This window comes from Ceratotherium simum, chromosome 4, assembly GCF_057802395.1.
Source record: "Ceratotherium simum simum isolate JZ-2026a chromosome 4, ASM5780239v1, whole genome shotgun sequence".
In the NCBI taxonomy this organism is placed as follows: domain Eukaryota; kingdom Metazoa; phylum Chordata; class Mammalia; order Perissodactyla; family Rhinocerotidae; genus Ceratotherium; species Ceratotherium simum.
The window spans coordinates 46,160,788-46,178,935 of NC_141903.1; the positions used below are offsets into that span (position 1 = coordinate 46,160,788).

The 18,148-nt window shown below is 36.0% G+C and overlaps 1 protein-coding gene across 1 annotated transcript in view; it reads right to left on the reverse strand.

Moving 5' to 3' along the window:
* Positions 1–18,148, reverse strand: part of SLC12A2 (solute carrier family 12 member 2) — a 107,961-nt gene that overhangs the window by 15,001 nt on the left and 74,812 nt on the right. The window contains exons 16-19 of the mRNA XM_087429855.1: positions 16,117–16,228; positions 14,380–14,520; positions 3,608–3,714; positions 2,049–2,128 (exon numbers count right to left, since the gene is read on the reverse strand). Coding sequence (XP_087285981.1) covers positions 2,049–2,128; positions 3,608–3,714; positions 14,380–14,520; positions 16,117–16,228 — 440 coding nt within the window. The remainder of the gene's footprint in view (positions 1–2,048; positions 2,129–3,607; positions 3,715–14,379; positions 14,521–16,116; positions 16,229–18,148) is intronic.

Sequence of the window (18,148 nt, forward strand, 5' to 3'; positions counted from 1 at the left end):
AAATGTGACAAATACTCAAATACATGTAAAATGACAGACAACACTGAAAAATTATATGCATGACTATAGAGCCAAAACTAGGGGACAGAGAAGAGTGCTTTCTTAAGCACATGGTCAAAGTACCATTGCTACATTTTTAAAGCATTTCCTTCATTTCCTGTCTTTTAGGAAGGAGTTAGTAAACATTGAACTTCCACTATAAAAACATTTATCATAAAGACAAACATAATATGAAATTGATCATCTATTCGTAATTGATTTCTGTGTATTAAGAGAAATAACAACAGAAACCGTGTGTGTGTAGGTGCTAGCACTATGCTCAGAGCTTCACAGGCCATATCTCCTTTTTAAACTTCACAACAACCCTATGAAATAATTATGTTTTAACAGATGAGTAAACTGAGGCTTGGAAATCAGAAAATTTGCCCAGGCTATAAAATTACTAAGAGAAAAAGCTGGGATTTGTAAAGCAAATCTGACTCCAAAGCCTGTGCTCTTAATCTCTGTGCTAAACCAAATTCCTGTCTCCAAATCCTCATGATGAGTAACAAGGCTTTCAAAACAATTTTCATAATGATTATAACATGAAAATATTTTCTTCAAGTTCCAATCACATTCAAATCTCAGTAAATTATAGAACTATATAATTTATTAGCCAAACTGTGATATTTTTGAGAGTGAAAGGGAACCCTACTAATAATTACGCAGGTACCCTAAACCTCAATCACTGTTACAGCAAGAGAGAACTGAAATTGTATTTTGCAAGGCCTACTCCAGAGTAAGAAAATGTATTTTCAGCAAACCATACTTTTGTGTTACATGGATAAAGATCTCAAAGCATTCCTTTCAAAACTGCACAATACTCTTAAAATGGTGGGGCCAGTGGGAGGATAACAACAGTTTAAATACATACACAGATGATAAAAGTTCATTATATGCGTCTCAGTTATTTAGGTTTAGCTAATTTTGATGATTTGGTTAATTTAATTGATATGGGTAAAATATTAGGTATGCAAATTTTCTTAAACTTATAATTTTTTAAACTACCAGGAAATCATTCGAGGGTATGGAATTTTCCATAGTTTTTATAAAGTAGGCAAAAGTAATAAGTACACCTTAATCAGGTTTTAAGTTTCATTCAAAAAAATTTTTTTAAATGCTTTAAAAATTATATAGTTGGAGAAGAGATTAGTGAGTGTCAGGGGTTAATGATGGGGATAAGGGGAAGGGTATGGTGGGTGCTATAAAGGGGTAGTACAAGGGAGAGCTTCGTGGTGATGGAAGAGTTCTATATCTTGATTATGGTGTTGGTTACATGAATCAACATATGTGATAAATGGCATAGAATAGCACACAAATGTATACATGCACACAGACACAAGTGTATGTAAAACTGGTGAAATCTGAATAAGGTATGTAAATTGTTCCAATGTCAATTTCCTGGTTTTGATATAGAACTATAGATATGCAAGATGTTACCAGTGGGGGAAACTAGATGAAGGGTACACAGGACATCCCTGTACTATTTTTTTTGCAACTTCTTGTGAATCTACAATTATTTCAAAATGAAAAAGCAAAAAAAATGATTTATAGGGTTTTTTCAGAATACAGAGTAAACGATATCACAAAGTTTAGTTTTTAATTATTAATATGCCTGTGTACAAAGCATGACTTTCACAAACATGAAAATATATAACAATTTAGTAGTCATAAAATTTTTCCTTCAACTACTTTATTTATCATGTATTTTTATAAATTTGGCCCATCTACAATCATAACTAATGTCTGTATCTCTTAAACTTATGATTTGGATTGAATTTTATTCTCTCCATTAATAATCACTAGCCATCATCCAGGTTGGTGCAAAGAGAGAAGACAAACTTTGGTGGAGCCAAACAGATCTGATCTTAAACTGTCTTATAAGTACATCACACAGAATAGATGGTAAATATTAAAATTTTAGAAGGATTTATGAGAATTATTTATAATTTCCTAACAAACTAATTTATATTTTTAAAATATAAAAACTTATTTCAAACAAGACTTACCTTGTCCTTGAAGATGAGATATATCCAGACCCTCTTGTAGGCGGATAACTACTACACCATATTGCATGTCAAAGGCGTCGCTATTGGGGGGGAAAAAAAAAATCACAAAAAATTTCTTTCTGTATCCTCCTCTATAAAATGAAGGCAACAGTAAATGATTTCTAAAATTACTATCAGCTTTAAATGTCTGATTTTTTTAATATGCTTTAAAAATTACCAGGAGATCTACACAATGTTAGCTTCAAATCCTACACCATTGGGAAATCTTATTCATCACATACTTTTCTAATCAACAGAAAGAGATTTTTTAAAAAGTATGAGATCTGGTTACTTCCTCAAAGATGTTTCAAGGTATCTATGAAAACAGAACTATCATATGCGATAACAGGCAGATAATTATGTGGTTATATCTATAGTATACACAACAGGAGTTTCAGCAAGAGAAATAACTCTACTGAGTTAAGGGTAATTGGATCACAATTCACAGAGACATAGGATTTGAATCTGGTCTTAGAGTTACTTTGCCAAATATAATTTTTTTTTAAAAAGGACAATCATGTGTATATGAAGAAATACTTTATAAGGAGGAGTGAACAGTTCTATTCCATCAGTAGCTATGACAGGAAGAAGATTATTCTTCAATCAAGTACAGTGTAGCGAGAGGGAATCCTTATCCTCTATAAAACAGTGTAAACGAGATAAAGAGACTTCTTAAGCAAATCACAGAATACTAGGAAAAGGAAATATTTTTTCAAGATTAAAAAGAAAATCTGGCAAAAATAAAAAGAAGTTTTATTCTTTGTATTAAATAACTCAGTTCCCAAAAGCATTCATTGTAGATTAAAAAGATAGAAATGCAAAAATCAATAATAACACGAACAGAGTAAAATCAGAAAGACAAAGTAACAAATGAATAAAAAGAATCCACCAGACAACCCTAAGAGAGAAGTTAAAGATATATAAGTCAAAACTAAGATGTGTCATCAAGATCATGGGAAATACCACTGAAAAATAAACAGTCAACTCAGAACTTACACTTCAAGCTGGAAGGAAAGCAAAACATAGAAGTAAATTTTTTAAAAAGAAATGTAAATAGCTTAATGGATAAACCAAATGATTAACTGCAAAATTAGTTTGAGAGGGAAACAAACCTAAACCTGAGGTTGATATCAGTGATGAAATGCCTTTCTTAGCATCAGACATTATAATGACATAACTTAGAAGGTGATGGACCTGACAACACTGGGGAACTCTGCCTAGCAACACCTGTAAGGTTAGGAAACAGGTTACTCACTTAAATGGAAAGCCAGAGTACGTACGTGTGTGTGTACACGTGTACATGTACGTTAATGTTTGAGTGTATGAAGAGACACAGAAAGAGCAATCAAAATTTTTTGTTAACAAGATCATAAATTTAAAACCCAGATAACCCTATGTGATTCTTTTCATTCTTATGCTTCTACTAGAAGACACTATATGAGAAACAGGCTTCAAAAACCAGTACAAGCTTTCAAAATTAACATTTCTGAACCAAGTTACTAAATTAAAAAGGTACTTACTGAAATAAGTTTATATACAAATCCACATCTCTCATATCTGCTTGCAACCAATCTTTCTTAAATCCAAGGACAAGTGTGTTTGGTTTCATACGCCCAAGACCAGCAGCCTAAAATATAGGAAAATACAATCTTAAAGATACACTATTCAACAAAATGTTTGTTTTTTGTTTTTTTTTTTGGAGGAAGATCGGCCCTGAGCTAACATCTGCCAATCCTCCTCTTTTTGCTGAGGAAGACTGGCCCTGGGCTAACATCCATGCCCATCTTCCTCTACTTTATATGGGACACTGCCACAGCATGGCTTGACAAGGGGTGCGTCGGTGTGCACTCGGGAACCAAACCGGCGAACCCCGGACCACAGCAGCAGAGCGCGTGCACTTAACCGCTTGTGCCACCGGGCTGGCCCCCAAAATGTTTTTTAAAGTTTTTTTTTTTTTTTTAAAGATTTTATTTATGTATTTTCCCCCCAAAGCCCCAGTAGATAGTTGTATGTCATAGCTGCACATCCTTCTAGTTGCTGTATGTGGGACGCGGCCTCAGCATGGCGGGAGAAGCGGTGCGTTGGCGCGCGCCCGGGATCCGAACCCGGGCCGCCAGCAGTGGAGCGTGCGCACTTAACCGCTAAGCCACAGGGCCGGCCCCCAAAATGTTTTTTAAATGATGAAATCCTCCAAATGGACAGCCTCTAAACATTTTTAAATTATACACCCTTAACAGCAAAAATTCTTAAGCATCCAATACATACATATTTATAAATTATACATTAAATTACGTTACTTATAATTAAACATACACAAATAGAAGATAAAATGAATCACTTGAAAAGTTCTAAATTCGCATTTTTGTACTTTTATGGTTTGTCAAAATTTTCATATTTTTAGTAAGAGAAAGATGATGCAATATACTTAATGTTTTACAAAAATCACAATACTACAGTAATATTCTTGGTTATATATTTTGATAACAGCCATTAAAATCTAGAAGCAAAAGTTCAAATGGAAGACACGTATTGTTAGCTGCAGTTCTGAATCACATCAACACTAAATTTTGAGTTCTTTCTACCAACCATGTAAAAGTTTCTGGTGAAATTTGGCTAGTTAATTTTCTTCTTCAATTATTCCATCAATCAATTTTTCTTGTGATCATATCAAGAGTTGCAATTCAATATGCTTAACAAATAGGTCCCCAAATTCAATGAATTTCCTTTTATAAGATTTTAAAACCCCACTATCTATTTTCAAAAGTTTCTCATCACCCCAAAAAGAACTTCTGTAACCATTAAGTAATATCTACCCATTCTCTCCTCCCTCCAGGCCCTGGTAACATCTCATCTACTTCCATCTCTTCAATTTGCTTAACCTAGATACTTCATATAAGTGTAATAATATAGTATTTGTCCTTTGTGTCTGGCTTATTTCATTTAGCACGTCTTCCAGGTTCATCCATGTTATAGCATGTATCAGAACTTCATTCCCTTTTATGGCTGAATAATATTCCATTGTATATATACACCACATTTTGTTTATCCATTCATCTGTTGATGGACACTTAGGTTGTTTCTACCTTTTGGCTACTGTGCATAATGCAGCAATGAACAAGGGCAACAAATATCTGTTTGACTTCTTGCTTTTAATTTCTTTGAGTATACGCCTGGGAGTAAAATTGCTGGTCATATGGTAATTCCATGTTTAGCTTTTTGAGGAACCACCAAACTGTTCCACAGTGGCTGCAGCATTTTACATTCCCACTAGCAATGCATAGGTTCAATTTCTCTACATTCTCAGCGACACTTGTTATTTCTTGGGGTTTTTGGTTTTTTTTTTTTTTTTTTTTTAATTATAGGCAGCCTAGTAGTGTGAAGTGGTATCTCACTGTGGTTTTGATTTGCATTTCTCTAATGACTAATGATATTGCGCATCTTTTCATGTGCTTATTCTTTGGAGAAATGTTTACTCAAGTCATTTGCCCATTTTTTAATTGAGTTATTTGTCTTCTTGTTGCTGTTTTAGGAGTTCTATACAGGCATACCTTGAAGATATTGAGTGTTAGGTTCCAGACCACCAAAACAAAGCTAATATTGCAATAAAGTGAATCACACAAATTTTTTGATTTCCTAGTGCATATAAAACCTAGCGCATATGTTTACACTACATTATATAGTCTGTTAAATGTGCAATAGCATTATGTCTAAAAAAGAAATGTACATACCTTAATTAAAAAATATTTTATTGCTAAAAAATGGTAATCATCATCTAACCTTCAGTAAGTTGTAATCATTTTGCTGGTGGAGGGTCTTGCCTTGATGTTGATGGCTGCTGACTGATCAGGGTGGTGGTTGCTGAAGGTTGGGGTGGCTGTGGTAATTTCTCAGAATAAGACAACAACGAAGTCTGCCATATCGATTGACTCTTCCTTTCACGAACGATTTCTCTGTAGCATGCGATGGTGTCTGATAGTATTTTACCCACAGTAGGACTTCTTTCAAAATCAGAGTCAATCCTCTCAAACCCTGCCACTGCTTTATCAACTAAGTTTATGTAATGTTATAAATCCTTTGTCATTTTAACAATCTTCACAGCATCTTCACCAGGAGTAGTTTCCATCTCAAGAAACCACTTTCTCTGCTAATCCATAAGAAGCAACTCCTCATCTGTTAAAGTTGTATCATGAGATGGCAGCAATGCCATCACATCTTCAGGCTCCACTTCTAATTCTAGTGCTGTTGCTATTTTCACATCTGCAGTTACTTCCTCCACTGAAGTCTTAGACCTCTCAAAGTCATCCATGAGGGTTAGAATAAATTTCTTCCAAACGCCTATTAATTTGATATTTTGTTCTCTTCCCATGAATCATGAATGTTCTTAAAGGCACCTGGAATGGTGAATCCTTTCCAGGTTTTCAACTGACTTTGCCCAGATCCATCAGAGGAATCACTATATATGGCAGCTACAGCCTTATGAAATGTATTTCTTCTTCTTTTTTTTTTTTTTGTGAGGAAGATTAGCTCTGAGCTAACATCCTATGCCAATCATCCCCTTTTTTGCCGAGGAAGATTGGCCCTGGGCTAACATCCGTGCCCCTCTTCCTCTATTATATATGGGATGCCGCCACAGCATGGCTTGACAAGCGGTGTGTTGATGCGCACCCGGGATCAGAACCTGAGAACCCTGGGCCGCCAAAGCAGAGTGCCCAGAACTATGCCACCGGGCCGGCCTCGAAATGTATTTCTTAAATAATAAGACTTGAAAGTTGAAATTACTCTTTGATCCATGGGCTGCAGAATGCATGCAGAGCGCCCAGAGCTATGCCACCGGGCCAGCCTCGAAATGTATTTCTTAAATAATAAGACTTGAAAGTTGAAGTTACTCCTTGATCCATGGGCTGCAGAATGGATGTTGCGTTAGCAGGCATGAAAACAACATTCATCTCGCTGTACATCTCCATCAGAGATCTTAAGTGAACAGGTGCATTGTCAATGAGCAGTAATATTTTGAATAGAATCTTTTTTTCTGAGCAGCAGGTCTCAACAGTGGGCTTAAAATATTCAGTATACCATGTCATAAACAGATGTGCTGTCATCCGGGCTTTGTTGTTCCATTTACAGAGTATAGGCAGAGTAGATTTAGCATAATTCTTATGGGCCCTAGAATTTTCAGAATGGCAAATGAGCATTGGCTTCAACTTGAAGTCATCAGCTGCATTAGCCGCTAACAAGAGAGTCAACCTGTCCTTTGAAGCTTTGAAGCCAGACATTGATTTCGCTGTGAAAGAAGATAGCATCTTGTTCCAATAGGTTTTTTCATCTACACTGAAAATCTGTTGTTTAGTGTAGCCACCTTCATTAATTATCTTAGCTAGATCTTCTAGATAACTTGCTGAAGCTTCTACATCAGCACTTGCTGCTTCATCTTGCACTTGCATGTTATGGAACTGGCTTCTTTCCTTAAACCTCATGAACCAAACCCTGCTAGCGTCAAACTTGCCTCCTGAAGCTTCCTCACCTCTCTCAGCCTTCACAGAACTGAAGAGAGTTAGGGCCTTGCCGTGGATTAGGGTTTGGTTTAAGGGAATGTTGTGGCTGGTTTGATCTTCTATACAAACTTTAAACTTCTATTCAAACTATAAAACTTTTTCCATATCAATGATAAGGCTGTTTCGCTCTCATCATTCATTTGTTCACTGGAGCAGCACTTTTAATTTCCTTCAAGAACTTTTCCTTTGCATTCACAACTTGGCTAACTGGCGCAAGAAGCCTAGCTTTCAGCCTATCTTGGCTTTTGACGTGCCTTCCTCATTAAGCTTGATCATTTCTAGCTTTTGATTTAAAGTGAGAAACATGCGACTCTTCCTTTCACTTGAACACTTAAGAGGCCACTGCAGGGTTATTAATTGGCCTAATTTCAATATTGTTGTGTCTCAGGGTATAGGGAGGCCTGAGGAGAGGGAGAGAGACGGGAAACGGCAAGTGGGTGGAGCAGTCAGAACTTGCACAACATTTACTGATTAAGTTCGCTGTCTTAGATGGGTGTAGTTTGTGACGTCCCAAAACAATTAAAATAGTAACATCAAAGATCACTGCTCACAGATCACCATCACCATAATAAAAGCTTGAAATATTATGAGAATTACCAAAATGTAACACACAGATACAAAATGAGCAAATGCTGTTGGAAAGATGGTGCTGATAGACTTGCCTGATACAGGATTGCCACAAACCTTCAATTTGTAAAAAAATGTATTATCTACAAAGTGCAATAAAGCAAAGGGTGATAAAATGAGGTATGCCTATATGTATTCTGGATATTCGATCTTAGCAGATATTTGATTTGCAAATATTTTCTTCCATTCTGTAGGTTGTCTTTTTTCTTGACAACATCCTTTGATGCACAAAAGTTTTTAATTTTGATGAAGTCCAATTTATCTATTTTTTCTTTTGTTGCTCTCATTTTTGGTGTCACATCTAAGAATCCATTGTCAAATCCACGGTTGTGAAAATTTACCTGTATGTTTTCTTCTAAAAGTTTTATGGTTTTAGCTCTTATATTCAGGTTGCTGATCCATTTCGAGTTAATTTTTGTATGTGGTGTGAGGTCACACAAGTTTTTATAGGTGACATACTTAAATCATTTTTTGCAAAAGATTAAATTAATTCAAGTATTTATCAGTGCTGACCATGTGCCAGACACTGTCCTAAGGATTTGGGATAATCGGGAAACAAAAGAAATATTCCTAACCATTGTAAAGCTTACATTCATTTTCAAAATGTTCTATCCATGCACAAGTGTCTCTCAAAAAACAAGATTTTTTTTTCACTAAACATTAAAAAAAAAAGAACCCTTTGCCTTCAAGGGAAAGACAAAGAATATTCATTTTTGTTTATTAAAATTGTTAGGTAGAGCAAGGTAGCCACTAACCACACAGCATATTTTGATTTTTTTTTGTTAAAGAAAACTAAGAAATATCTTTGTTTTATAGTATCCTTTTTTTTGGTGAGGAAGATTAGCCCTGACCTAGCATCTGTTGCCAATCCTCCTCTTTTTGCTGAGGAAGATTGGCCCTGAGCTAACATCTGTGCCCATCTTCCTCCACTTTATATGTGGGACGCCTGCCACAGCACAGATTGATAAGTAGTGTGTGGGTCCATGCCTGGGATCCGAACCTGTGAACCCCGGGCCGCCAAAGCAGAATGCACGAACTTAACCACTACACCACTGGGCTGGCCCCCAAGTTTTATAGCTTTTTAAAGAACTAAGCCACAAGACAATCAGTAACTTCTTGATGGTACAAAATACTGTCAGGGTTACTCTCTTTCTCACCACAAACTTTTGTCATAATCTTATTATAATTAAAAGGTTCTATTTTTATAAAATTAACAATAACATCCTGTGGCACTCTGTGCACTTCTGCTTTCAACTTCATTATTTCAATAACTTCCCCTTCAATGACTGAGCAAAGAAAGTTCACACGTATCACTCATCCCTAAATCTTTGTAAATTCTAACCAAAATAGCTATTCAGTTAGAAGAAATGTTTTCAGTTTCCACAAAACATCATGAATCTTTTTTTTTATAATTTTATTTATTTATTTATTTTCCCCCAAAGCCCCAGTAGACAGTTGTATGTCATAGCTGCACATCCTTCTAGTTGCTGTACATGGGACACGGCCTCAGCATGGCCAGAGAAGCGGTGCGTCAGTGCGCGCCCAGGATCCGAACCCAGGCCGCCAGCAGTGGAGCACGCGCACTTAACCATCAAGCCACTGGACCGGCCAACATCATGAATCTTAAAGAAATAATTTATTACTGAAAATATGTCTTTTCTGCAATATATTTCTTTAATGGTTCTTATAAAATAAGTTTTCCATGGAATTCCATAATTGAAACCGATTTGGCAAAATGTAATCATCTGAAGCTTTTTACATTCATCTCTAGTTTCAAACATTCTCACTGTGTTGTTTCTTTGAATCTTCAGCAATGTTTTCCATGCATCTTCCACCAGAATTTGCTGATGAGAACTGCATTTAGTTTGTTTTCCTGTTTTTCTGTCTATCCTCATACCCATTTTTACTGCAGCAGAAAGAAGAACTGCTTCCCCAGTGGTACGTGGCTTTTTATTTTTGTCTTTCGTTATTAAGTCAAAACAATTCTCAACATTATGGTTATCTATTTAAACTTAGTTAAGTACTGCCATGAGATTTGTATTACTTTAAAAATCCCTGAAAAAGGCTGTAGAGTTTTGGCTACATGTTCTGGATGATTAGTTTTGATATGTTCAGCTAAGAGTGATGGCCTTAAATTATCATTAGTTAATATCTCATGGCACAATATATATTTAGGACAAGGCTATATAACTTATTTCATATACTCTTATTGGCAATGTTAAATTATTTTGGTCTACTTATTTTAGAACAATTTTTAAAAAATCACTATTTACCTAAAAATGTGGCTGATGAAGAAGAGGAAAGTTGTCAGAAACACTTGGCATATATTACACAGTGTAATTCTAGGCTATTTTTGCCCAGGAGAAAAGGTCGAGTTATGTTTATACTGAGACTCTGAATCAGAGCTCCACTTGATTTAAAGGGCCCTCATGATGTAATCTGATTCTTCTGTGAGAACAATTGGTTTTTGCTCCTTAAAATGAAGGTTTAAAATTGGATTGATAATCAAGTGGCTCCTGCCATTAAAATAAAAAGAAAAGAAAAATCCAAATACATAAAGAAGTTGGCAGTGCTAATGTCTCACTGCCAAAGGGCTCCTTAAGCAAGCTATTGATAAGATTGCCTCTTTTTAAAATAGTGAATCTCAAGTTTTGCTGTGGAGGCTGGATACTTAAATGTTAGTTTAATGATAAATAAACGCTTATGATTATAATTAGTAACTAGACAAATGAGGGGACAGAGAAATGAAAAGTCAGAATGTAAGGTATAGTAAAACATAACAAAACCATCTAAAAACAGCATCTCTAGAACTATAAAATGTCACTAGAAACAAATCAATGTACATGAAACTACTTTGACAAAGATTATAAACCTCTAACAGACATACAAGCATTTTTGCCACTTTATGTAACAGGTTTCCAGAAGGTACAAAGGAAAGAAAAATGTTCTCATGACAACTTATACTAAAATTTCAGTGACTAGTTCCACAGAGGCAGTTCACCTATTTGTAAGGATATTTTATACAGTTCCTCAGACACTAGAATAAAATCAATCTCCTGAGCATCTTAGCAAAGGAGTTGCATTTGCCAAGTTTATAGGGCAGTCTCAAAATGATACTGTTCTACCCATCCTAACTTTGCCCCACACTGGTGAAACTGTCATGACCCACTGGGGTGAGCATGTTAGATGGAGGAGAGTGATTAGGAGGAGGGATCCTAACTCTCATCAAATTTATGATATTGTCATTTATACCACAGAAACCCTTGAGGGGCAGAGGTTCTTAAAGCGTAGTGCCTGGACTGGACCAGCAGCAGCAGCATCACCAGCAAACTTGTTAGAAATGCAAATAATTGGGCCTCACCCCAGACCTAGTGACTGAATCATTCCAAAGGTGGGGCCCAGCAGCCTATTTTAACAAGTCTACTAGGCGATTCTCACGCTTGTTGAAGTTTAGGAACCATTGCTCTAAGAAAATATTTTCCTTCATAACATTTATTAAATACATAAAGTAAATGTCCCCATAAATTGTACAAAAGCAAGCAAGATTTACCCACTGGAAACCACCTTTTGGGTAACATCACACTTGAAATATTTAAATATTTCACATACAACAATGAATAAAGAATAAATTAATAAATAATCATGTACGCACTACCTAGCTTAAGAAAATAAAAATTACAAACACACATCACGCATCCTATACATCCTTCTCATGCCCTCTTTGTATTCTTACTATGCGTTCCACTACTTAGGCATACATGTATATAATTTTTAAATTTACTTATTTACAAAAATTTATAATATCTTCATATTCTTCATATCCTTTTTTTAACTTGCTATTTTTCTTAGCACTTTTTGTTTTTGTGGTTTATCCCTGTTGCTATGTATTGTTCCTTTTCACCAGTGTATAAAATTCCACTGCATGATTATGTAGGATTTTCAAGTCTGTGATGGGCGGCTGTTGAAGTTACTTCCATTTCTTTTTCACTATTACAAATGTTGTTGCTATGAAGTTTCATATAATCTTCTTCACATGTGTAAAAGTTTCTCTAAGGTGCAAACTTAATGGAATGCCCTAGGACATCCACACTTTCAAATTTGCAGGACATTGCCAGACTGATGTCTAACATGGTTCAATCCACATTACTACAGCAGTTCAAATATTTCCAGTTGCTCTACACCATTTTTAATACTTGGACTTGCAGACTTAATTTTGGTCAATCTGATTGGTATGGAATAAAATTGTATTGTGGTTTTAATTTTTACTTTTGTCATTTAGGTTTCCTTTTCTTTTCATATCAAATTTATATTTGCTCCTTTTTTTTCTTTTATTGATTTATAGTATTTCTTTATATATTCTGGACCACATTCTTTTTCTGTTAACATGTTATCTTCTTTTGGTCTGGAGCTTCCTCTTTCATTTTCATGTCTTCCTTAGAAGCACAAGGTTTTAAATTTTAACTAAAAAACAATTGATCTCTTCCTTCATAGTTCAACTTTTTTGTGTCATATTTAAAAAATTCTTCCCTAGCCCAAGGTCATAAAATTATTCCATATTTTCTTCTAAAAGTTTTAAAAAATCACCTTTCAGATTTAGGTCTTTCATCCCTCTAGAAATGGTTTTTGTGTGGTCTTTATAAGAATCTATTATTTTTTTCACATGGATAATCAATTGTCCCAGCCCATCCTTTCAATGTCACCTCTGTCCTATATTAAATTTCCTACATGAGTGGCTCTATTTCTTCTGTTTTGTTCCACTAGCTTGTCTATCGCTACTTCAATACCACAGTGTCTTACTTACTATAGTTTTATAGTAAGGTTTTATATCCGCCAAAGCAAGCCCACTCCCACTCCTTCTTATTCCTGAGGATTGCTTAGGCCATTCTTAACCCTATGCTTTTCCAGTTTTAAGAAACACAAAACGGAAAGGGCTCAGATGACAGCACTCTGAGCCTCCCACCTCTACTTTTTTTTTTTTTTTTTTAAAGATTTTATTTATTTAATTTTTTCCCCCCAAAGCCCCAGTAGATAGTTGTATGTCATAGCTGCACATCCTTCTAGTTGCTGTATGTGGGACTCGGCCTCAGGATGGACGGAGAAGTGGTGCCTCAATGCGCACCCGGGATCCGAACCCGGGCCACCAGCATTGCAGCGCGCGCACTTAACCACCAAGCCACAGGGCCGGCCCATCCACCTCTACTTTTGAAGAAAAGGTTCCTCTAAAAATAAGTTGGCAAACACTGTCTCAACCCATTTATTTCTCCCCACAACCCTTAGGGCTTGCTGAAGAAACTGAGTTTCATAGGAGTTAAGTGACTTGCTCAGTCCAAAATCCATAATAAGGAAGTAACAGTGCTAGCATTTAAACCTTGGACTAATTCCAAATTCCATATTCTGGCTACTATGCCATACACAAAACTGAAAGAGAAGTCTAAGTTTAGTACTAGTAAATAAATAGTGAGGAATACAATGAGGAACTAGAATTTTTTAAAAATTACATAAAGATTACCATTACTTAACACTCTTACAAAAAAAACCTAGTAAGGTATAGCAGGGTGTGAATGGGAAATATCTTAGAGGGAGAAATAGGTTAAGATAATTTACAAATAGGTTCATCACTGTCAGCCAACAGCAGCTTATTTCCATAGTCCCTTTAGCTCTGAAATTATACAAATCTTAGTAGTCTACTTTAATGAAGATATTTAAAAAGATTTACCGTTTGTATTAATATAAAGAATGAAACCAAGAATGAAAAAGTTTTTAAAAGCTTTTGCAAAACTAAAATGTTGTCGGGCCTGCCCTGGTGGCCTAGTGGTTAAGTTCAGTGTGCTCCACTTCAGCGGCCCGGGTTCAGTTCCCAGGTGCAGACCTACACCACTGGTCAGCGGCCATGCTGTGGTGGTAGCCCATATACAAAATAGAGGAAGATATGCAACAGATGTCAGCTCAGAGCGTATCTTCCTCAAGCAAAAAGAGGAGGATTGGCAACGGATGTTAGTTCAGGGTGAATCTTCCTCAGCAAAAACAAAACAAAACAAAAAGAACCACACACTAAAAAAAAACAAAAACAAAAAAACTAAAATGTTGTCATGAGAGAGGCATAATAAACTTACCTGCATCAAATACTGTGCGCCTTCTCTCAAGTCATCTGCATGTACTGGAGCATAAAAAGCCTTCATTTTGTTTTTAATAAGCCATCGCTGGTATCTCGCTTGATCAATGGACATCTCTTTCATGGCCTGTCTTCGAGGGCCCTTTAAGGTAAAAATATTAATAATATCTTTAATTGAAAGGTAATCTATTCCACATTTATAAAAATCATCCTGTTATACTTTAAACAAGATGCCTAAACATTGGGGGTGGGGGAGAGAAGTATAACAATAGCATTTCATTTTCACGTCAGTGAATTCTTTCCAATACTTAAGATTATGAAAAGATAGCGTTGATGGAACAGTTAAGGTACAGGAGGTGCCGGGAGAAGGGAGAACAGGACGAAACACAGACTGAAAAGTACATAAGTTTTTGATACTAAGTAAATGAGAGAAATTAGAAACTACTGAAAATGGAAGATTATGCAGAGAAAAATAAGAGCCTTCTGTTTTTCTACAGAAAGTTTCCCAGCTTATTTTTTGTTTGTCCCAAATGTATGAGTTACTCATTCTCAGTAACTTAGAAACAGCAATGAAAATAAAAGTGAGCTATATAACATAAATGCACTTTTTCTTCATACTTTTATTAAATGAAGAAATAACAGAAGAAAGGAAATGAACTTTAACTTGCAATTCTATTTTGATCTTTGCAAGCAACACATAAAATGTGTTCTACACAAATGTACAGAGCAAAAATGTAAAAGTTTAAGAGTACACCCTAATTAAACATGAATAAGGAAAGGAAAAATACAATTTATCTTTCCCAGTTGGGAAACCAGCCCATTTGTAATTTCTTATGCTCAAGATTCCAACTTGAATTGATCAACTTGAAGATAAACTAGAAAACTCCACAGGTCCTAAGTGGGGTCAGTGTCTCAATGTGTCCTTCCACCACCCAACACACATGCATACACACACACACACACACACACACACACACACACACACACAGCTTTGACTTTGCTACTATACAAGTAGAAGAGCAACTCTAGCAGGAGCTGGGACATGAGGCACACAACGCACACTTCTAGCATCAAAACCAGATGAACAATAGAGCTTGGGAGAAAAGGTAATCTGACGCATAAATATTCCCATTTCTTATGCAGAACAGGTGATCCATCATCTAGTGACTATTTTCAATAGCCAGGATGACAAAAACAGAAAACTACTTTTGGATAAAAGTTTACTACTATTTTTAATAATTTTCTTCCTCATGGTTAAAACAAAAATGAATGGGCAACTAAAAGCATTTGAACTTGAAAATTCAGCATTCATTCTGCTCTTCTTACATACCAGATACTACATATTTATCGCGATTTGTCTACCTCCTCCAACCTCTTTTTTTCTGGTAAGTAAATGTTTCCAGGACTTGATGAGAAATAGCAATAAGAAAAAAAAAACATACTGAATTTCATTTAGGCTCCTTAGTTATCAAGAAGCTATTTTTCTTAGCCAAACTGTTCTATAAGGGCAATGTGGTTTGCTAAAATCAACTCATAATAAGAAAAATGATGAAGATGCAAAATTCCAAAATCTTTTTAAAAATGAGGTTTTGAGACACTTTGGAGGCAAAAATATTTTGAAGAAAATAACTACTGTAAAAAAAAAACCCAAACAAACTCAATAGATTTGTTTATCTTGTCAAATTATTTCAGATCTAGAAAGTTGCACAAATATTTAATATAGAAAACTAACACTTACCATATGTACATGACCACAGATCATCAAACCAACATTTTTTGTGAAATCATGAACAAGATGAAGTAAAGCTGGCCGTGAGTTGGGAGCACCTGTCATAACAAGACACTGTGGCCTAATTTAAGATTAAAAAGAAAAACAAAATCAGAGAAGTTTAGGTTTTGGTAATATGGACACGATTTTAAGTTGTTTCTCTAAGAATACATTACGACACTAGAATCGCCTTTATGCAACTGTCCTCAAGACACAGGCCACAGGATTCTCATAGATGACTTTTAACCGGAGTTTCTTGCCACATGAGAAATACAGAAACAAAACCTTGGAACAAACATCATGCCAAATGTCCTTCTAAAATAATAGACAGGGCCGGCTCCATGGCTTAGCGGTTAAGTGCGCGCGCTCCGCTGCTGGCGGCCCGGGTTCAGATCCCGAGTGCGCACCGACGCACTGCTTCTCCAGCCATTCTGAGGCCTCGTCCCACATACAGCAACTGGAAGGATGTGCAGCTGTGACATACAACTATCTACTGGGGCTTTGGGGGGAAAAATAAATAAATAAAATTTAAAAAAATAAAATAAAATAATAGATAATCTTATACATCAAGATTCTGGCAGGTACTATAGAAAGAAACGACCATGCTAGGTACAAAATAGGTAACAACTTTTCATCTTCTAAAGATAATTCCAGTTCTTTCACAGAATTCACCAAACTTCCTGAGAGCATGGCCTTGCCTTCATGTACAAAACAGGTCACTTGGGCCGGCCCCGTGGCTTAATGGTTAAGTGTGCGTGCTCTGCTGCTGGCGGCCCGGGGTTCGGATCCCGGGCGCGTGCCCACGCACAGCTTCTCCAGCCATGCTGAGGCTGCGTCCCACATACAGCAACTAGAAGGATGTGCAGCTATGACATACAACTATCTACTGGGGCTTTGGGGGGGGAATAAATAAATAAATAAAATTAAAAAAAAAAAAACAAACAGGTCACTTTCCTTCTTAACTTGATCATATCATGATTACTTCTACTTTGTAATATCAGCCCTCTTTAAACTAGGCTAATTTTAATGACCATTGCCACATGAGTAAAACCACCTATGGTGAAGAAAAGGTTTCTACTTGAACTACAAGTTTTAATTCTAATTAATTATGGTGAAAGACAAAATTGAATTTAATTGCCTCTGCAAACACAAGAAAGTGGCATGACTTTTATATACTCTTAAACTCTTGATTTTTGCTGACTAGAAATGGAAATCAATCTTATTTGATGAAAAAATATTCAGGCATCCATTTTATAAGTTCAAACAGATTAGCAAAAATTCTTTAAAACAAGAATTTATATAAGTAGGATAAACTTGAGCAAAAAAGCAAATAAACTAAAATTTCTGACTTAACCACTAAATTAATTGTTAGGGTAGTTCCTAAGCTATACTCATAAAATAAGCATGAAAACCTGAATAAGGACTTAAAAAAAAAACAAAAAAAAAACTAACATACTCAGAATTTTAGCCTGCTATCTGAAAAGCCAATTATGTCTGGGAGAATTGCTTTGGGACAATCAAACATGAAACCATCCCCTGTGGCCCCGACTGCTAATAGTCCAGTCTCCCCATCTGAACTTTAGCAGGTTACATGGCTCCCAGCTAGAGATTATATTTCCTAGCCTTCCTAGCAGCTAAAAGTGGCCCTCTGACAGATTTACAGCCTCTACGATGTTCCCATTGCCAGGTAATGTCCTTTAAAAGGGAAGCTGCCACCCTCCATACTTTCCTTCCCTTTCCTGTAAGCTAGACACATGGATGAGGTGACTGATGACTTTGACCACATGGAGAAAAACATCTAGGCAATGGCAGACTGACAAGATACAAGCAATGTGGGACGTGAATGACCAAGTGCAGCAAATCTGCCTACTTGCCACGAACCATCCATCTACCTCTGGAATATCATACAACATTGATGTCTGTCTTGTTTAGCCATTGTATTTGTTCAGCTTTTTTCTTACAGTACTTTAATCTACACCCTAACTAATATAACCTATTACTG